Here is an 18640-nt window from a genome sequence, read left to right as displayed (position 1 = left end):
GCCTTCAGATGGGATTGCTGCAGAGATTCTCGGCCTTGAACCTGTTTGAACTTATGTGCAGACCAGGAGGTGTTAGAAAGGAAGTATGGGCACCAGGAGAAGCCCTACTGTCCGGTAGAAACAGGAAGAATGATCTGCCCACAGACACAGCTGGTTCCTGCCAGAGGAAGCCTGGATGTGAGCTATCACAGCCGCTCAGCACTATTTACTTTCGCCTGGGGAACCACCTGTTCACATGGGGACCGGACACACAGACATTTGTCTAGCTGAAGACATATAGACCAAATGTTTTTAATATGTAAAGGTATTTCATTTATACATTGTTAAAGACTAACCTTAACTCTAAAAGGAGACTTTTAGAATAATCAATGTTATGAAATATTGCTTCAACTATGGGCATTCGTGGTTGTTCCCAAAAATAAACTTCATTAGCTTTAACTCAGTTTCAGGGAAAATATGTAAGTAATGTAAGAACAGTCTCAGCCCACAGTCAGGCTGACCTCTATGCCACACATACCACCCTTTCCTTTTGAGCTGTTACAAAGAGAGTGAAAGAGATAAAGAGAATGTGTGTTTGTGTGTGTGAGAAAGAGAGAGAGAGAGCGGCTGGCAGCAGGAACATGCGCTCACTACACGTACCCTGCTGTGAGGGAGAATATCACTGTTTGCCCAGAAGCCCATACATTTTGGCCCAACGATACCGGCATTGCTACCTAAGCTAAAGAGAGAAAAGGAAAAGGTTTGTGGTCAGCGAACTTTTTTTCTGTTCTGTGGGGGCGTGAGTCTTGCGTCTGGTCTTCTGATTGAGTTGTGCGACTGTCCATGCTTGAAGACATTTGCATAGGTTCCTGAACCGGACAACACGACAGATTGTTCAGAGTGGAATGAGCTAGGTGATTGTGAGTATCCTGCGGACCTCTGGAACACTTGAGGAGCTTATTTGTGGAACTTTGTAAGCTGATGCATTGGGATGAGATGGCTGTAGAGATCCATGCAAAGCGACTTAACAGGTCCAGGACAAGGAGAGCATCTTCCAATACTCTCACTGAACCCAGACTGCCAACAGTCACGCTGACCAGCCACAGTGTTACCCTTGATAAACGAGCCCTGTATCGATTCGCCCTGCCTGCTCACTTGTCTAAGAGACAGTCCACAGGTGAGTTAAAGAAACACACACATTCGCAGTAGAGTCTAGTAAAACACAGCCAAATGTAGTTTATCAGAGTGGTCGATCAAGATGGCCTTTTTTGAGATGGTGGTTGACCAAGAAACTCTTTCTAAGTACGCTAGTTGAGAAGTCTGGTGGGATGCCACACTGGCGAACAACATCCAAAACATATGCTGGTGTCCAGCTATGAAGAGTAAAAAAAAAAAGTTACTTCTGGGAAAAGTCTTGTTTTTACTTTGTGCCTTATTTGAATCCTTTGTATGACTGCCATTTAGATAACAGCTGAAACATGTGTTGTAGGTACACAACAAATCATGTAACTGCCTCCAAACAGAGTTCAAAATATCTGAGAACTCTAAAGCCACTTGAGACCAATATTAGAATTCTAAGCTAAAGTTCCACTAAAGTTGCACTTTATGACCTAAAGGCAAAAAGATGATTTTAAGTTGCGTTGAAAGGTAATATACATCATTGCACATTACCTGCGGCGGTGCTCGGCTCTTGGCAATAATGAGCTCTGCACACGTTTCTCTGATAAGTGCGGTATAATTAGGCTTAGTCATAAACTTCCCCTGTAATTCAGTGATAAAATGGCTGAGGCAGCGAGCTAAACGTCCCTAAGGCCAGCCCGCTGCTCAGCTACAAAGAAAGGACCTGGAGCTTGTAAACAGTGGCGCTTTGTCTCATGCACTGCTACCTATCTAGGTGTGCGTACACGAATGAGAAGGGGCTGATGGGAGGTGTAGTCAACAGCTAGGTAATGAAGGGGCTTTTCATGTTGGGTGATAGCGGCGAAGCTTCTTGTGAAGCGGCAGATGTGGTGCGACTTGGGCAACAGCTGTGGTGAAACGATAACCACGGCGGTGGAGAGATGTTAGCGCGTTGGCTTCTCTCCCTGTGCCTTATCATCACACACACACTGCACACACACCAGTCTGCAATGAAAATGCAGAACAGCCACCCACCACGCATATAACAAGATGGGGGAGCTGAATCGAAACCCTGAAATTCTTAAAGGAAAAAAATAGGGAAAAATTATCAAAACAAAGTCTGGTTCTTTCCTATCACAGGCAGCAGAGAGCTTAGCCGCACTAATCCACAGCTATTTGAATATGTATGCTTGGATGATAGTTGGCCAGTGCTTTAGCATCTTAACATAGCTAGCAGTGCTGTATGTGCGTTAAGGGCTGACCATGGTTGCAGGGGAAATGAGGACAGAGGAATGTCCTGAACGCTTTTCCAGCATTAAATGTAAATCAATAATTTGTTCAACTTCACTGATATTCTGAAATGCAATGCTGGTCAAATGCTCATGTGTTGTTTTAGGTGCATGTGGCTCACGAGACATGATGATCTGCAGAAGATGGATGGGTTCAGCATGGCTGTTCCAGTCAATATTTTAGGATAACAGAGGTGTCATGTGTAAATCTCCCACCTCCATCCCTAAAAATAACTGCTAAAACAGAACTCATACATCTGATTCTTAAAGTTTAGGTGCATTAAGTGCTGCAGTGCTGACTTAATTTTCTAAGCCAACCTGGAAGTTCACATGGTTCACCTTTAAAAAATCACAAGGGGTTATTACTGATGTAATAAAAGTAGTTGAATAATACAGTGGCCCTGATTGAGAGTCATTGCATGCATCACTTAAGAATAACATTAAGAAAACAGGTTTTGAGTTGAGATTTGAATGCAGCAATTGGCATCATGTGATCCCATTTCAAGGCTCTTCTAAAAGGTTGGCCAAAGAGTAATGCTGCCTCATAGGACCTTGTTTTGGCCAAATTCTAAAACTCTTTTTTTTGGACATGGCACTGACATCTTGATGTGTCCTTTGGTTAAATACTACTTAATCAAATTTGGTAATCATTCATGGTACATAAGCAAGTACCTTGACATTTGACACCATCACTGTTCCAGCATGCCACTACTGTGATTTCTAAATAGGGGTCTCAGCATGTCTCTATATGTGTGAGTACGAGAATACAAAAAGGGAAAGGACAGGGTAAGAGAGAGAGAGAGATGGAGACAAAACAAGTTAGAGAACGTGCTAGACAGAAAGCAGTTATTCTTCTTATTTACTCTGCACCAGCTTTGCGGTCTCGATGAGGAACAGATGTTCACAAGTTGATACGGTGCATCAAGCCTCTCTTCTTGCTATCTCTAGTCCCAGCACTGCCAACTGCCTGAACGCACAAACCCAAAGTCAGGGTTTAACTATCAACACAAGCACCTGCGAGGGCACATCCATGCACAGATGTGCACAAGCAAATGAAAACTCAACCATTTCCACAATTCACATCACACCAGTGGAGATGTGAAAGAAAGAAAATTCACAAATGAGATCAATGCGTGAATAGGATGTCAATTGTTTATCCTAAAGCGCAGTGCAATTGAATGGAGAGGAAATTGAGACTTTTGCTTCTCCTACTTTTTTTTCTCTCGAGCAAAAGACCCCGCAAACAGAAAATAAATAAGTCAGAGATTTGAATAAGAATTCCGATTTTCTCATTATTCTCACTGCCTCATATCTGGTTATACCAGTACTGTATGTATCATGTATTGTGCACAGTGCGACTTGATTTTATGTTGACTGAGAGAACTCAGCTAAAGGCTCTATTAAGTTTCTGTACATGAATTACAATCTATGGAAGACCTTAACCTGCATTAGTGGGAGTCTCACACTGCCAAAGGGACTGATGCAACCTGATATTTTAAGCTATTAACTGTAAGCCAAAGAGTGTACAATAGTGACTGTTCACCAGAAAAAAATATATAAATAAAAAAACAATACTAAATCACGGTCACTGCCTTTTTTAAATACAAATGTTACAATCAACCTCCAAATTTTGAGTCATGGTTACCTATCCTTGCCTCCCTATTTAAAAAAAAAAAAATTAAGGGATAATCTGTCATTATACTCATCCTTATGTTGTTCCAAAAACATATTACATGAGCAACTACTCATTTACTCATCCTTATGCTGTTCCTATATACAACTTTCTTCTGTGGAACATAAAAGAGTATATTTTGAGAAATGACTTGAAGTCACTTGAAGTATCATATAATTGAAGTCAATGGGCTCAATCTTGTTTGGTTCACAAACAAACCGTCAAAGTGTCCTCTTTGAAGAACATATCCTTTTAAAGAGTTATCTTTTCACAGTTTTCACAGTGAATGGCTGACCTGGTGATAGGGTGAGAAAGTTCTGCACAAAACATTTCATCGTCAAATGCATAATGCAACAGATTTTTGAAATTCTGCATTACATAATGCAGTTCATTATCTCTTACTCTTTCTTTCTCTCACTTCCTGTCCTGTCTCACATCCTCTCTTTATCAGCATCACCCTGTTGAGAAATGACAAGCTCTACAGTCTCATACACACATTTCATCATTGCATCTTCTTTTAATCTCTGCGATTCAGAACACTGATAGCAATGAAGAAAGATGCTGGCGACACATCTGCTTCCGCAGTGTGCCTTGCTCAGTGTAAAAGTGGATGACTCCATTCCTCGTTGCACTGCCTCTGGCCACCTTCTCATTAGATAAAGTCCCTCTCTGAGCGGCTGTGCTTAAAATAACTTTCATTTACTGCAGTCTGTAAGGGTGACTCAACAGGGCCGCTGAATGCCGGAGCTTCAGTGGGAGAGGACAAAGGGAGAGGACAAAAGAGCTGTGTTTCTCTGGCAGCACCCCTTCTTATCTCTTTCCAGCACTCTGGATGGCGACTGCAGCCACAGGAAAGGATTTATAATGTGCACGTAAAAAAATAAAAAATAAAAAATAAATAAAAGATCTCCCTTCTTGCAAACCCTTACCCGTGCTGTCTCTTTCGTTTTTCCTCTATTTCCCTCTCTCCGTAGAGACTGTCATTTCGATACCGATACAATAAGCCCAATCAGACGTGAGCATCTCTGCCACTCCATCAGATGCAGAGAGAAAGAAAGACAGACAAGGACATCCTCAATGCCACTAGGTGAAGGTCAATGTATGAAGGGTGGTGTAGGTATAGAGATAGTGGCTCATAATGGAGAGGTTTGAAACCGTCCTCAGAGTAATCACTGGGAAGAGTGTAGAGAGCAGTGCTGTAGTCACATCAACAAAGACCTAAATGAAGCTAGGCAGGACGACCTGTCAAGCGCTGACATTGACGGGCTGTCTACGAGCATACCCCCATGAGAGCATTGCACTGTCAATCAAACCGCTGTCAAGAAGACGATAAGAACCCCATGTTGCACCTTTTGCTCCAGTCACTGTTACACTTTAAGGCCAGAAACAAACTCTATGTAACTATGCGTATGTTGAAATCTCACAACCCGTTGTACTTCCTGTGGTGTTACACTCTAAAAAAATGCTTGGTTAAAAACAACCCAGTGTGAGATGTTTGACCCAGCTGGATTGGGTTAAGTGTTTGACCTAAAACATGATACTAATTTATATATATATATATATATATATGTATATATATGTTGTGCACTACTAGGCCACCGTAAAAATGGTCCCTCTATGGCCAAAACATCATGCTGTCAAGAAACAGACGAAAAGTCTGTAATAAAAAGTTAAGCATAAAATACTAAAAAAGGTCCAAAATCTGTTTACTGGTGCAGAATCCTTTTCAAATAATATGTACCATTTAGATACCAACATGTGTGTTTTAGGCACTAATATGTACCTTCAAGCTACTAATATGCATCATTTATGAATAAAAAAAGGCAAAAAAGCATACCTTTTAAAAACATAGCAACCCAGTGACAGATTTTGTAATTATCAATCAATCAATCAATCAACTTGCGAGTGTATGTACAGTTGTGGCCAAATGTATTGGCAGTGACATAATCTAGAAATAATGCGAATGAACACCACAACCGCTTAAGCAGCAAATTTGGCAAAACACAAAGTTTTTGTCACTGCCAATACTTTTGGCCATGACTGCACTTTTTTTTATATCTGCATTTCCCAACCTAGCATCACTGGGTTATTGATTATAAATGATTATCAACCCAAATTGGGTTAAATTATATCAAGCCATAGCTTCAAAGTGAAGGGTATACCAGGAGTGTGTAAGCAGCGTGTGTGGCCATAGAAGGACCTGACAGGGTAAGACAGGCAGGGCTATAACTCCCCAGCAGGGAAGAGGGCCATAAACACTACATCAAGACCCAAGACAACCAGTGATCCATCTCCCAGACAACCAGGAACTCATCCTGTTGCTGATAGTACTCTATTGAGGTAGCAGCATAAATAAAATGCATGTGAGAGAAAATATAAAAGAATTAGATCAAGTTTGAACCATATAGAAAACGACTTTGGTATTTTAGTTGCCAATCTGAAGACAGATTTTGCTGAGATCTTTTTAAAACTCCAGAGAAAAGTGTGTAAAATTCCTTAGTAGACAAATCCAAGAAACAGGAGACATAAACCTTTTTTAGCTCTAACCCTCTGTTACTTTTCAGAAAGGTTGATGTTTTCAAGAAAAGTAATTGTGTTTGTTTTTGTTCGGGGTCAGTTTGTATCCAACAAAAACAAACTGGACAAAAAATATAGTTAAACAACTCAAGTAAATAATTGACAGCGGTCAACTGCTACAAAATAATAATTTGAAAATCTGAAAATTCATTGCTGTCATGGTTTAGATCTAGTATCTATGAGATATATCCAGTGTAATGTATCCTTTTTTTATTAATTTGAATATTCATGAAATATCAGCTAATACTTCAATGTTATCTGCATGTTATTAAGGGCCTTGGGTCTTTCAGATCTCAAGCAGAACATGTGGATTAAGTGCAAAGTCAGAATACTTTCCTTACTGATTATTTTTTATAATAAACCAATTAAAACTGCATGTACTTCATGCATGCATTTCAGTAATGATGTCATATTTGGCTGCAAATGTAGATATTTCACAGGAATGGAGAGCTGATGATTAAGCTCTTCCCAGTCCCAAGATTTTTAGTAAATAGATTTTTCAGTGAATGTAAATAGAGATCACATAAACACAGATTTTAAGGGTGTTGACAGAATTTTTCTCAGGGTATTTTAATGTAGATTAGATGAAGCACGGGGAACTGAAAGATGTTTGGTTTGGTTGCTATCACACAAACAGTTATGCTTGCTATCTTTACTTCTTACCACCTCTATAAAAATCACCCAAATAATCACTAACTAGGGTCCCTCATGTTGCATCTACTGTAGTTTTTCTATTTTTTTTTTTTTACTCAGAATAAAGCCCTTCATATTTTACATTTTCTTGTCTTTAAAATGCATTAAAATGTGTTGTAGATCATTAGACATAATGTTACACTGTCTTGGAAGGCAGTCTAAAACTAGATTTCTTAGAAGGAACCATCATACACAAAACACTGGGTAACAGTAAGGCAACTGCTTAGGGTTCAGGCAAAGCCAGGGTGTATTTGCAGCAGACATATCCTAACACTTCACACTTGATAAGTTTGAGACATTTGCCCTTGCAAGAGCAGCACAGACTGACACATCCATAAATGTAGAAAAATTCTCAAATATCTGGGTAGATATTGCATGTCCACACCAAAGCTGACCACATATCAGTACGGTGGATTAAGAATTATGGGTGTAGAGACTCAAGTCATAGAGGATTTATTTAATATCTGTGAACTGGGTATTAACTGTCATGAGAGAAGGAGAGGTGGAGCCAGTGCAATGAGGGCTGCTCTTTTTACAGGATTTCTCAAGGCTGAGAATTTTGATCTAGTGTAGTGTTCAATTCCATTGACATCAATTTACTTCACACACATACACTAAACACTGGAACACTCCCACAAACATGCTTTTTCACACACTTCCCTTAAAGGGATAGTTCACCCCAAAATGAAATTTCTGTCATTAATAACTCACCCTCACGTCGTTCCAAACCCGTAAGACATTCATTAATCTTCAGAACACAAATGAAGATATTCTTGATTAAAAAATCAGAGCTTTCTGATCCTCAATAGACAGTAATGTAACTGAAATGTTTATAGGCCCAGAAACGTAGCAAGGACATCATTAAAATAGTCAGTGTGACATCAATGGTTCAACAGTAATTTGAGATTTTACTGAATACTTTTTGTGTGCAAAGAAAACAAAAATAACAATTTATGTTCTGAAGATGAACGAAGGTCTTCCGCGCTTGGAACGACATGAAGGTGAGTTATTAATGACACAAACTGTCCCTTTAAGTGAATGAAGTGCTCATAACTCATATAACATGTGTGATGTAACATAGTAACATGTTCCCAGGTAAAATATCATATTCAACAAGAAATAAAGTCCCAATGCTAAAATCCCATGATTTTATCCATCATAAAAAGTGGTCTCTGCAGATGGTCAGATAGGAGTGGTTGAAAAAAATAATAATTTAACCCAATGGTTAACACCACAGCTAAAATGACAAACATTTATTTATTTTGTAATAACACTAAGTTAAATGTTACTAAAAGTGACTTTTTTTCCCAGTTGGATTTCATGATGCTTTGAAGCATTTTCTAAGGGGCCACTGCAATAAAACGACCTCTGCCTTTTCTTTTTTTTTTCTAATTTTTTTTTTTTTTTTACCATTTTCCAGATCAAGAAAATCTAACCATAACCAGTAATAGACTTATGTTAGAGTTATGAATTTCTCAGTGTGTTTTGGCTGGAGCCTTCTCAGGCTGACCAGGCGAGTGGTGGGACTAAAGAAGGTATGGGGCAGCTGTCTCTGTGTACTTTACACCACCAGTGCTTTCTCCAACAGCAGAGTAGCGCTAACTATGTTTGTTTACATGTCTTTACATCCTGTCATTTTTAAGGGGTGGGGGAAGAAAGGCAGATGTGCGTTTCTCATCGGCTCACCTGCGGTGACACCATCAGTTTCCTCCTCCTAAAACTGAGTCACAACCCCAGTGAATGGCTAGCAGGTGCGGTGATGGTTAAACAGTCAAAAATGGGGGAATCAACTGAACAAAAGTGAACAACGAAGTTGGTAATTTTTTTTAGCAGCAGCTGTATTTACTAGAGCTTTTCTGCCAATACTTCAGAAGGAGAAATATATTCTGCATTGAATATTCTGCCCAAACCACAAGAAGAAATAGTCATATTCATATTCAAATACAGCTGAAAATGTCTGTGGAAATGCCACCTCTTATCCATATTCATAGCTGGTGCATGCTGCTCCTTGAATCAAACTGCTCTGCTATTCAGTTGAAGTGTACCATAGACATGTCATTGTCACTAAAACTATGATATTTTTTTTGTTTCACAAAAAAAAAAAAAAAAAAAATATATATATATATATATATATATATATATATATATATATATATATACATACATACATATATATATATATATATATATATATATATAAAATCATAATAATACACTCCTCTACCCAAAATGAAGATAACATGTATTTGGACACTCTGAGGTTGTCAAATGTTAGGGGAACATGTCCATAAACAATATAATGAACTACACTTCATGGCTAAACTTGAGGTGAACTAATTTACATCCCCTAAAAAGCACAATGGGACCAGTGGAAATATTAGCAAGAATGGCTGATGTAATAAAATTTATTTCCACGTGTAACTTGCTTTAATATTTGAAATTAGTATTATACTACACATATTGTTAAATGAAGCACATGATGCTCCTGAAAAATGAAATGCTCAGTTTGTAACTATGTTAGAAAAACATCATATCTCCCATCTGATTTGAATACCCTCGATCGGGCTTCGGGCACCAGCTGGCTGGCTGTCAACTGTCTGATGAATGCGAGTGTTTGGAATTGAGGAGAGGAACAGATGTGGGGAAACAGCGGCCCCTAGCGGCGCGCGGTCAAAACGCGTTTCAAAACCTCGCAAAACCGCCCGGCGTTGTGGAAGGACCATCAATACTGCTCTCATGAGAATCAATCTGACATTTTTATCAGAGACAGGGACAGTGCTCGTGATCCCTTAAGAATTGCAGAAAATTGTGGGCACATCCTAATTATGTTAATAGCAAGTCTATTAAAAATGTGATATGAATTATATTAGGAATCCTCAATATCAGAGGGGGTTATACAGCACAGAGGCAGGCTGTCAGCTTGTGGGTCTGAGGAGCTGTCACAGAGATAGAGAGAAAGAGAGAGAGGGAGGAAGAGAGAGAGAGAGAGGGGGAGAGCGAGCGAGGTTAGGAGCGCAAGAGAACGCTTCTCTTCTCCAGATGGTGTTTTAAACGCAGACAGAAGGGTCATTAGACAACACACCAGCTTCCAACCACTGACAACGACACAAATAAACCAAAACGCGAGATGGTGCAGAGCGAACCAACGCAGAATGTGTAGCATCGGTTAACTGGGACACGAATGAAGTTTTTAATGGACCGTTTTTTCGCGTTCAGTGTGGAGGGAGTTCGCGACGAGCAGTTGGAGTATTAACGGGAAGATCTCCGAAACACTCTCTCTGTCTGAATCATTTCTGTAGACGAGGACTTGCAGGATTTACAAGAGACAATATTCTACTTGGAAACATGGAGCATCAGTGGCAATATTGAAAAACATCTTCTATATTAAAGGAGGGATCACGGACATCTACTGTGGAATACGAAATTAAAACCATCAAGAGCGCAAGATCTGAGTTGGAGGACTTTGCGTTTTTTTTTTTTTTTTTGTGTGTGTGATTTGAGAAATCGAAGCGAACTTTTTTTTCGCCCTGTGCATTTTTACTAAGAAATTTGTTAACATCTTTCAAGATTTCGACATTTTAAAGGAACGTTATACCAAAGTCTCACTAAAGCTCCGCTGTGTTCTAGCTTTCTATGATATATTCTCGATTTCTTGAAATTGAAGTACCTCATTATTTATTACTATAACGAAAAGTCAACATCGCGTGCAATCCAAAGGAGTTCAGAACTCTCTCTCTCTCTCTCTCAGACACTGTTTGATAACACAGCATATATACGCTTTTTATTCATTTTGGAAAGTTCACACCTTTATCCGTAAAAATCGAGGCGTAAGAATCTCTGTTTATTTCTGTTTTTATTTTTCGCGTGGATTACTTTTTGCTGCAAATACCTCAGTTTGACTTCGACCTTCAAAAGTAAGTGATGCTTCTGCTGTATCTATAAATACTTAGTTCGTTCAATATTAACGGCTATTTCTTAAATACTGTGAGCTAGATGTAAGTCTGGAGACTGGACTTTTTTATAAATAGTGTTATAAACATCTTATATATTTTATAAGATGCTTGTAATGTTGGTAAGTCATATATATATATATATATATATATATATATATATATATATATATATATATATATATATGAAATACAAATATTATCAAAATAATTTGTATATAACAATGTATATATTGTTTCTTTTCAAATGAGTCAGTTTAAAAGAAAATAGTAATTTATTTAAGATATGGATGGGGACATAAAATAAAGTCTATTATTAATAATAAAAATTATTGACACACTTAATATTAAAAAAACACCCATACTGAATAATGGCAAACTTATTTCTCAATCTCTCTGTAGGCTAATTATTTGTTTTTAGTTATGGTTTGTGAAAAGAGCACGAAAAATGCAACAAATATTAAGTGTATCTTTTGGCAAAACAACCCCGACCTCTGAATTTGAACTTATTAGAGGTGATAGTATTCACTTAGGTCTGATCTGCCAGAAATTAGCTCACATTGCATCCTTTAATTGTTTCACGTTTTCTGAAAGAGGTTAGATTGTTTAGTTTAATACAATAGAGTATTAATAAAATCCTTGCCAATAATAAACAAACAAGCAGAAATTACAGCATATTTATACACATCAGATGGCTTCAAATAAATAAATTTATAGCAATCTCTGCACCTGTTCATCTAATAAATGATTAGTCTATATGAGCACAAAACTGGTGCATTATGATGAATTGTTCATTGCAACCTTGCCAGCACACTGAAGGATGAAACCACAATATGCTCTGTTGCAACATCGCTTGTCTTAACTGTCCTTCAGTCCAGCCCAGTCAGCATCCGTTGATGTTACTGCTGTTGCACTGCAAACCACCACTTTACTCTTCAATTGACCCTAGTAAAGAGCAGCTGAATTATGAATGAACAGACGGTAATAGTTCTCCCAACAGCTAAATGTCTAAAGGTGAAACCGCGCTGTGGCCACAGACTATCCTTAAACATTACCACCAAATAGCCTTTATAGCTTTTACAGGCAAATATCCCTGCTGCATGCACCAAAGCACCTCTACCAAGAAAAAGCCATTCATTCATCTGGAGTGATTATTCAATGTGCTTTCATGCCATATTTTTAATAGATTTATAACGAAGAGTATCGTTATATAATATGTGGTCCATTGATAGATATGGAGAACTTGTCTGATCGGTTTGACAGCTTCTGGCGAGGGTCTTTGTAGTCAGCCTTACCTGCTCACTGTCTACACTTAACAAATTTGTTCAGAATGTTGATAAAGCCTAAAATACACACGTTTAAAAAATTTTATAACAAACTGTCCGCTTCAAACTTCATACACTTTTTAGTAAAAAATTATTTGGAAAGCCATAATATAAATTTGACCACGGTTTAGAAATCCTAAAATGAATGAATAAATAAAAAATGTAAATTGAGTTTGACTTTAATCTTCATGAAAATCTGTTTAGAAACAGAAGTGTATTTTAAACTGTCAGTGCGACATCCAGCACTGATCTGCTGAGAATTCATAAAGGCTCACACTGTTACTATCATGCAGTCATGTGGAAGCTGTCAGTTTTTTGGTTGTGGTATACTGTATATCTTAAGTTTACTAGTATATAGGACGTCCACGTTCAGGTGGGAAGAGCGTGTCCTTGTGGCAGTGCTCTGCAATGGGAGCAGGGACATGGTGTGCACTGGAGGTAATTATTGTAATTTGAGTGTGGGTGCAGGTGAAGTTTGCCGTCTCGTAATTAACGAGAGGAGCAGATGGCAGTGGGCGGGAGATGGGTGCAGGCAGACGGCCGGCAAAGCAGCAGGAGGAGGGAGGAAAAGAGTGCGAGAGAACTAGGGGGTGGGGTCAGACGCTGATCAGTAAGCACTGGCTCCTGATCGCCCAGGTAGCATGACTGTCACCTGCAGGAAAGACCTTGCTCACACAACTAACCCTGTGACACGTGGCAGCAAGATTATACAAGTTTACCTCTTTGGCACAAAAGCTATACTATGGGAAGAGTTACTTAAATCCATAAATATAGTTTTTTGTAGCTGCGCAGTGGTTTATGTATTGGTTGGTGACATATAAAGGGCTATTATGTTTACACTGTATAGGTATACAGCTTCAAATCTGGTATGCAACATATCCTGATCCTGTTGAGTAGTGCATGTGTGCACAAAAAAAAGAGTTGTGCTCACAGGTACACAGTTTTAAATCCTACAACATAGTAGGTAGTACATGTACAGCTCACACACTGATCCTAATTCCTATAATGCATAAATGCAACTGTGCAGTTACATGAGTCCTGAGCAGGTGGGGATGTCCGCGAGATTTAGAACTGAGGTTTTTGTACCCGTTTTGTTTATTTGTTGATGTCTTTAGAAGAGCTCAGTAGAGATTATCCTGGTCTATTATCTACATTACCTTCCAGAGAGACCACTTATGTCCTGGTGTGAGGAAATGATTCTCAGACTGAAACGCAGAATTGTCATGAACATCCATCTAGAGAGATGCATAAGACATGAATTCTGATATGACTGACAAGACTGAGATCGCATTGCAAAATGTTCCCGTGTCTGATTTAGGACCACATGTTGAAGTGGTCCAAATAAGAACTGAAAAGATCAGATTCCAAGTGGTTTGTGCTGCTCATACTGTTATGGGAAAAAAATACATTGGAGTTAAATGTAACTTACAAAACATAGGATTTTGGCCACTTTTCCCTGCAGTCTGAATGTAGCCTAAGAAAAGAGACTCAATTGGTCAAAATTTTACATCAGATGAATGTCATATTTGATTGGCCTTTTAGTTAAGTGAAGTGCTGATAAATATACTCACATGATCACAACATTTGCATTTCAGTGTGTCTCAATACTTAACTCAGGGGTGAAGGCTCTGTTATGGCAAATTGTCCCAGCAGTCAATCCGGTTGTCCTACCGTGGCAACCCCGGGCTCCCAGTGGGAGTGCCAGTGAGAGGGAGCAGCAGGGATGGGCAAGGGGGCAATTGCCATGGTTTCAGCCCTGTTTATCCCTCCAAACAGTGGGAAAGACGGCGACGGTGTGGTGAGCGCATGTGTTTGACATTACTGTGACATGGCGGCCTCTCTCGGGAGAAGGAGAATGTCAGAGAGCAGAGAAGCCGGCCAGCTTCCAAACATCTGGGGGTAATAAAAAACACATTGTAGAAGCTGGGAGTTCACTTTGAGAGAAAGATACCACATAACTCTCAAACACACTCACTCCTTTTCCCATGTGTTCTCACAAGTAAAGGTGTTGCCCTATCTTAATGACACAATAAGTCAGATTTAGAAAGACAAATACATGTAAAATGGAGAATGCTGTATACAAGCCATAGTAGATAGACTTTAAGTCTGGTTAGCATTAAGTCTGGTCCACAATGCAACCTATTCTGGCCAAGACCCACCCACTTAGACAGGATGAGACTGCCTGATTGACATGTGTAGTAACAATGTTGAAGAGTGAGTAAATCTGATCTTTTAAGAAATTGAGTGAAAATAGCCAATCAGGTTAAAGTTTGAATTTTGAGGAAGATACTGACAGTGCAAGCGACATATGCTTCTCAAAGAAACGAGAGACTGCTCAAGCTGATTTTGCTAGATTGTTGGATTCTCATTTCTCTGTAATGAAAAACAGATCGGATCTGATCAAATAGGGAACATTGTAAACCAAAAAGAAATAGCTCCCACTATGAGTTGGCTTGTTTTGTTTGGATGATAAGCAAACTCTTGCTAAATAAGTAGTTGGAAAAAAGACTGGAGGATGTAAGGATACATTGAAAGTATGACTGAGAGACAGGGCACCAGCTGGAGTAATCCCTGCTGGGAGATGGGTTTATTAATCAAACATTGTGGAAGTTCATATCACTGCTCCTGTCTGTGATAAAGCTAGTCCCTCACTTCCTCTCTCGCCCTCAGCCAGTTACTTATCACACAGTTCTGAGTGGTAACTACAGATGAAGTTCAGTTATTAAGCCCTCACACACACACACACATACAATTCTCCTCACAATGATGTTAAAGTATTGAGAAGGGGCTCTGGGCTGGATTGGGGCTGGGAGACGTACGATGTAGCGCATTTGCACAAATTAAAGCAGCCGTTATCTCATGGAAACAGAAGCAGAGCGCCGGACTATCCTGTCATTCTTGAAATGGGTTTGAGCTGAATTTGACTGCAGCTCCAGTCTCTTACGAAGACCTTAATCTAACGCAGGGGTCTCCCCCGATAAGTCATTGTTCCACAACCAGGGATCCAACAGAAGGAAGTTTAATTTCCATACAAAAAAAAGAACATTTTCAAAGCCAATGGAATTGGAAGAAACATTTTTGTTGATACCAGAATGTTCCAGATGGTGGAGGGTGGATACTTTTAAGAGGATGTTCCTATATGGAAATGAATACAAATTCCTGCAGAGACTTTATAGTATTGAAAGTGTCTATTAAGAGGGATGAAAAAGAATACTGAAAGCTGCATCGATCACACTCTGGGCAGACATTGAATAAACTTTCATTATTATTAGGGCATATTTAGCCTAAATTGTTACTAATGTATGCAGCCTGCTATGTTAATTTATTTTTTATTTTATTCACAGTTTATCCTTCTTAACTATTTTTGTGTAATAAAAGATACTTCCTTAATTAATATCCTGCCTTTTTTGTTTGTTTTAATTTGCCTCTTTGTTTATCCTGCAATGTTTTATTTATTTGATTTGATTTTATAAAATTCTATCATTTTGTATTTGTCACTTGTTTTAATCCATGTGTATGTTATATTACTTTAAGTAATTTACAGTCATTTAAAACATAAATTTAGGCTGTTTAGGGCAATGTCAACTAAGAACGAAAAAAAAAAGAAATTTTAAACAAAAAGTAATTATGTATGTGCAATCACTGAAGAGTGTTCAAATTCAATTATTCAATGCTATTAATTTTTACCGTTAGTTATTCAATACCATTGTTTATGTCAATGTAACATCCTTGGGGATCACTATACCATTATACTACTATAGCGATTTCATAGAAAAAGAGAACATTAATAAATATCAGTACTATCAAAGGATTAATCGCAATTAATTGCATCCAAAATAAAAGTTTTGTTCACATAGTACGTGTGTTTACTGTGTAAATGTATTATATATATATATATATATATATATATATATATACAGTACAGACCAAAAGTTTGGAAACATTACTTTTTTTAATGTTTTTGAAAGAAGTTTCTTCTGCTCATCAAGCCTGCATTTATTTGATCAAAAATACAGAAAAAACAGTAATATTGTGAAATATTATTACAACTTAAAATAATAGATTTCTATTTGAATATACTTTTAAAAAATAATTTATTCCTGTGATGCAAAGCTGAATTTTCAGCATCATTACTCCAGCCTTCAGTGTCACATGTAACATCCAGTCTATCACATGATCATTTAGAAATCATTCTAATATTCTGATTTATTATGAGTGTTGGAAACAGTTCAGCTGTCTAATATATTTGATGAATAAAAGGTTAAAAAGAACTGCATTTATTCAAAATAAAAAAATAATTCTAATAATATATTTTCTTTACTATCACTTTTTATCAATTTAACACATCCTTGCTGACTAAAAGTATTGATTTTATTTAAAAAAAAGAAAGATAAAAAATTACTGACCCCAAATTACTCACCAGTGTATATTGTTATTACAAAATATTTATATTTTAAAAAAAGCTTCTTTTTTACTTTTTATTCATCAAAGAATTTATCCTAAATTTATCCTAAAAAAGTATCACATGTTCTGAAAAAATATTAAGCAGCAGAACGGTTTCCAACTTTGATAATGAATCATCATATAAAAATGATTTCTAAAGGATCATGTGATAATGATCCTAAAAATTCAGCTTTGCATCACAGAAATAAATGATAATTTAAAGTATAATACATTTAAAACAATTATTTTAAATTGTAATAATATATCACAATATTACATTTTTTTCTGTATTTTTGATCAAATAAATGCAGGCTTGATGAGCAGAAGAAACTTCTTTCAAAAACATTACAAATAGTAATGTTTCCAAACTTTTGGTCTGTACTGTATGTATATATATATATATATATATATATATATAAATAAATATATTTATATATAATATAAATTATGTGAATATAAATACATGCATGCAAATATTTTCAAAATATATACTGTATGTGTGTCTTTACATATACATAATAAATATAAACAGTACACACACATATTATGTAAACAAAATTTTTATTTTGGATGTAATTAATCGTTTGACAACACTAATAAATATACAGATTATGTATATATTTTTGTGTGTTTTTGCATGTGTGCGAGTTGGGCAGGTTTCAGTCTTTTGTGCTCTATAAATCAGCAAGCTGTAATGACGCAAGAGCCAAAGCAAACAAGAGCAGTACTAGGCTACAGCTGGCCATAGCCTAAGAGAAAGAGAAAGAGAGAGAGAGAGTGAATACTGCGGAGAGACAGCAGCTGTCAGGCCCCGCATCGTGCACCTGTCACACAGGAAGTCAGGGCCTGCCACTATTTCCTGGATACGCCTCCTCAGCCAAACACTTCTGCTGTTTTCTCAGAGGATATAAGGGAGAGAGAGAGAGAGAGAGAGAGAGAGAGAGAGAGAGAGAAAGAGATAATCATCCTAGTCAGGGAATTAGGATGAAAAAAGGAAGAGGGAGTATGTGTGCTGTCTGCTTACACTCATTAGAGCCAGAACTTGACTTATACAAGACTGTAAAATATTTTAGAATTAAATACTAGCACATTGCTGTTGTATTTTAACTACAAGAAATATGGTACACTGTAATTCAGTGTATCTTGCTGTAGGTGAAAAACACTGACCAGCAGAAACACACCCAAGCACTCTGCGTCTATTTAAATTTTTATCCTTCTCCCAGGTAATAGTCATCCATGTGACAGGATGTGACATCACTTCGAGCGCTGTAACAGATGGTGAGCATGGGGGCATGGCATTATAGCCACTCTTGTTTTTCTTCCAGTCATGTGAGCAGGGGATCTGTGGTGTGTGTGTGTGTGTACAGGCCCTGTGTGTTTTGCTTGGCACGCGTCCTCTTTGTTTGTTAGGATTGTCAAGGCGGGTCCTCTGGAGGGCTTCTGTGTCTAATTCCCCAACCGCCCCTCATGCTGCCTGTATGCAATTAACAGAGTAATTAAAAGCTTGATGAGCTAATTGGTGTTGGGTGAAGCTGCAGGTGTTTTGATTGGGGAGCTTGTTTGTGGAAGTGCGGAGAACAAACAGATTCCTGT

General features: G+C 37.9%; 1 protein-coding gene across 5 annotated transcripts in view; it reads left to right on the top strand.

Annotated features, from left to right (window-relative positions):
• The first annotated feature begins 605 nt into the window (after nucleotides 1-605).
• The window catches only part of cbfa2t3 (CBFA2/RUNX1 partner transcriptional co-repressor 3), a 41361-nt gene continuing 23326 nt past the window's right edge, over nucleotides 606-18640 (top strand). For 3 of the 5 annotated variants that reach the window (XM_059536998.1, XM_059536997.1, XM_059536996.1), the window contains exon 1: nucleotides 606-1156. In XM_059536998.1, the coding sequence (XP_059392981.1) occupies nucleotides 961-1156 (196 nt within the window). In that variant the 5' untranslated portion in view covers nucleotides 606-960. Of the gene's footprint in view, nucleotides 1157-10387; nucleotides 11244-18640 lie in introns of those variants that run through there. The other 2 variants (XM_059536995.1, XM_059537000.1) reach the window with 2 other exon arrangements.

The sequence above is a fragment of the Carassius carassius genome, chromosome 3, assembly GCF_963082965.1.
Source record: "Carassius carassius chromosome 3, fCarCar2.1, whole genome shotgun sequence".
NCBI lineage: Eukaryota > Metazoa > Chordata > Actinopteri > Cypriniformes > Cyprinidae > Carassius > Carassius carassius.
Note: the sequence above shows the minus strand (reverse complement) of the source record. Positions and strands in the feature narration are given on the sequence as shown.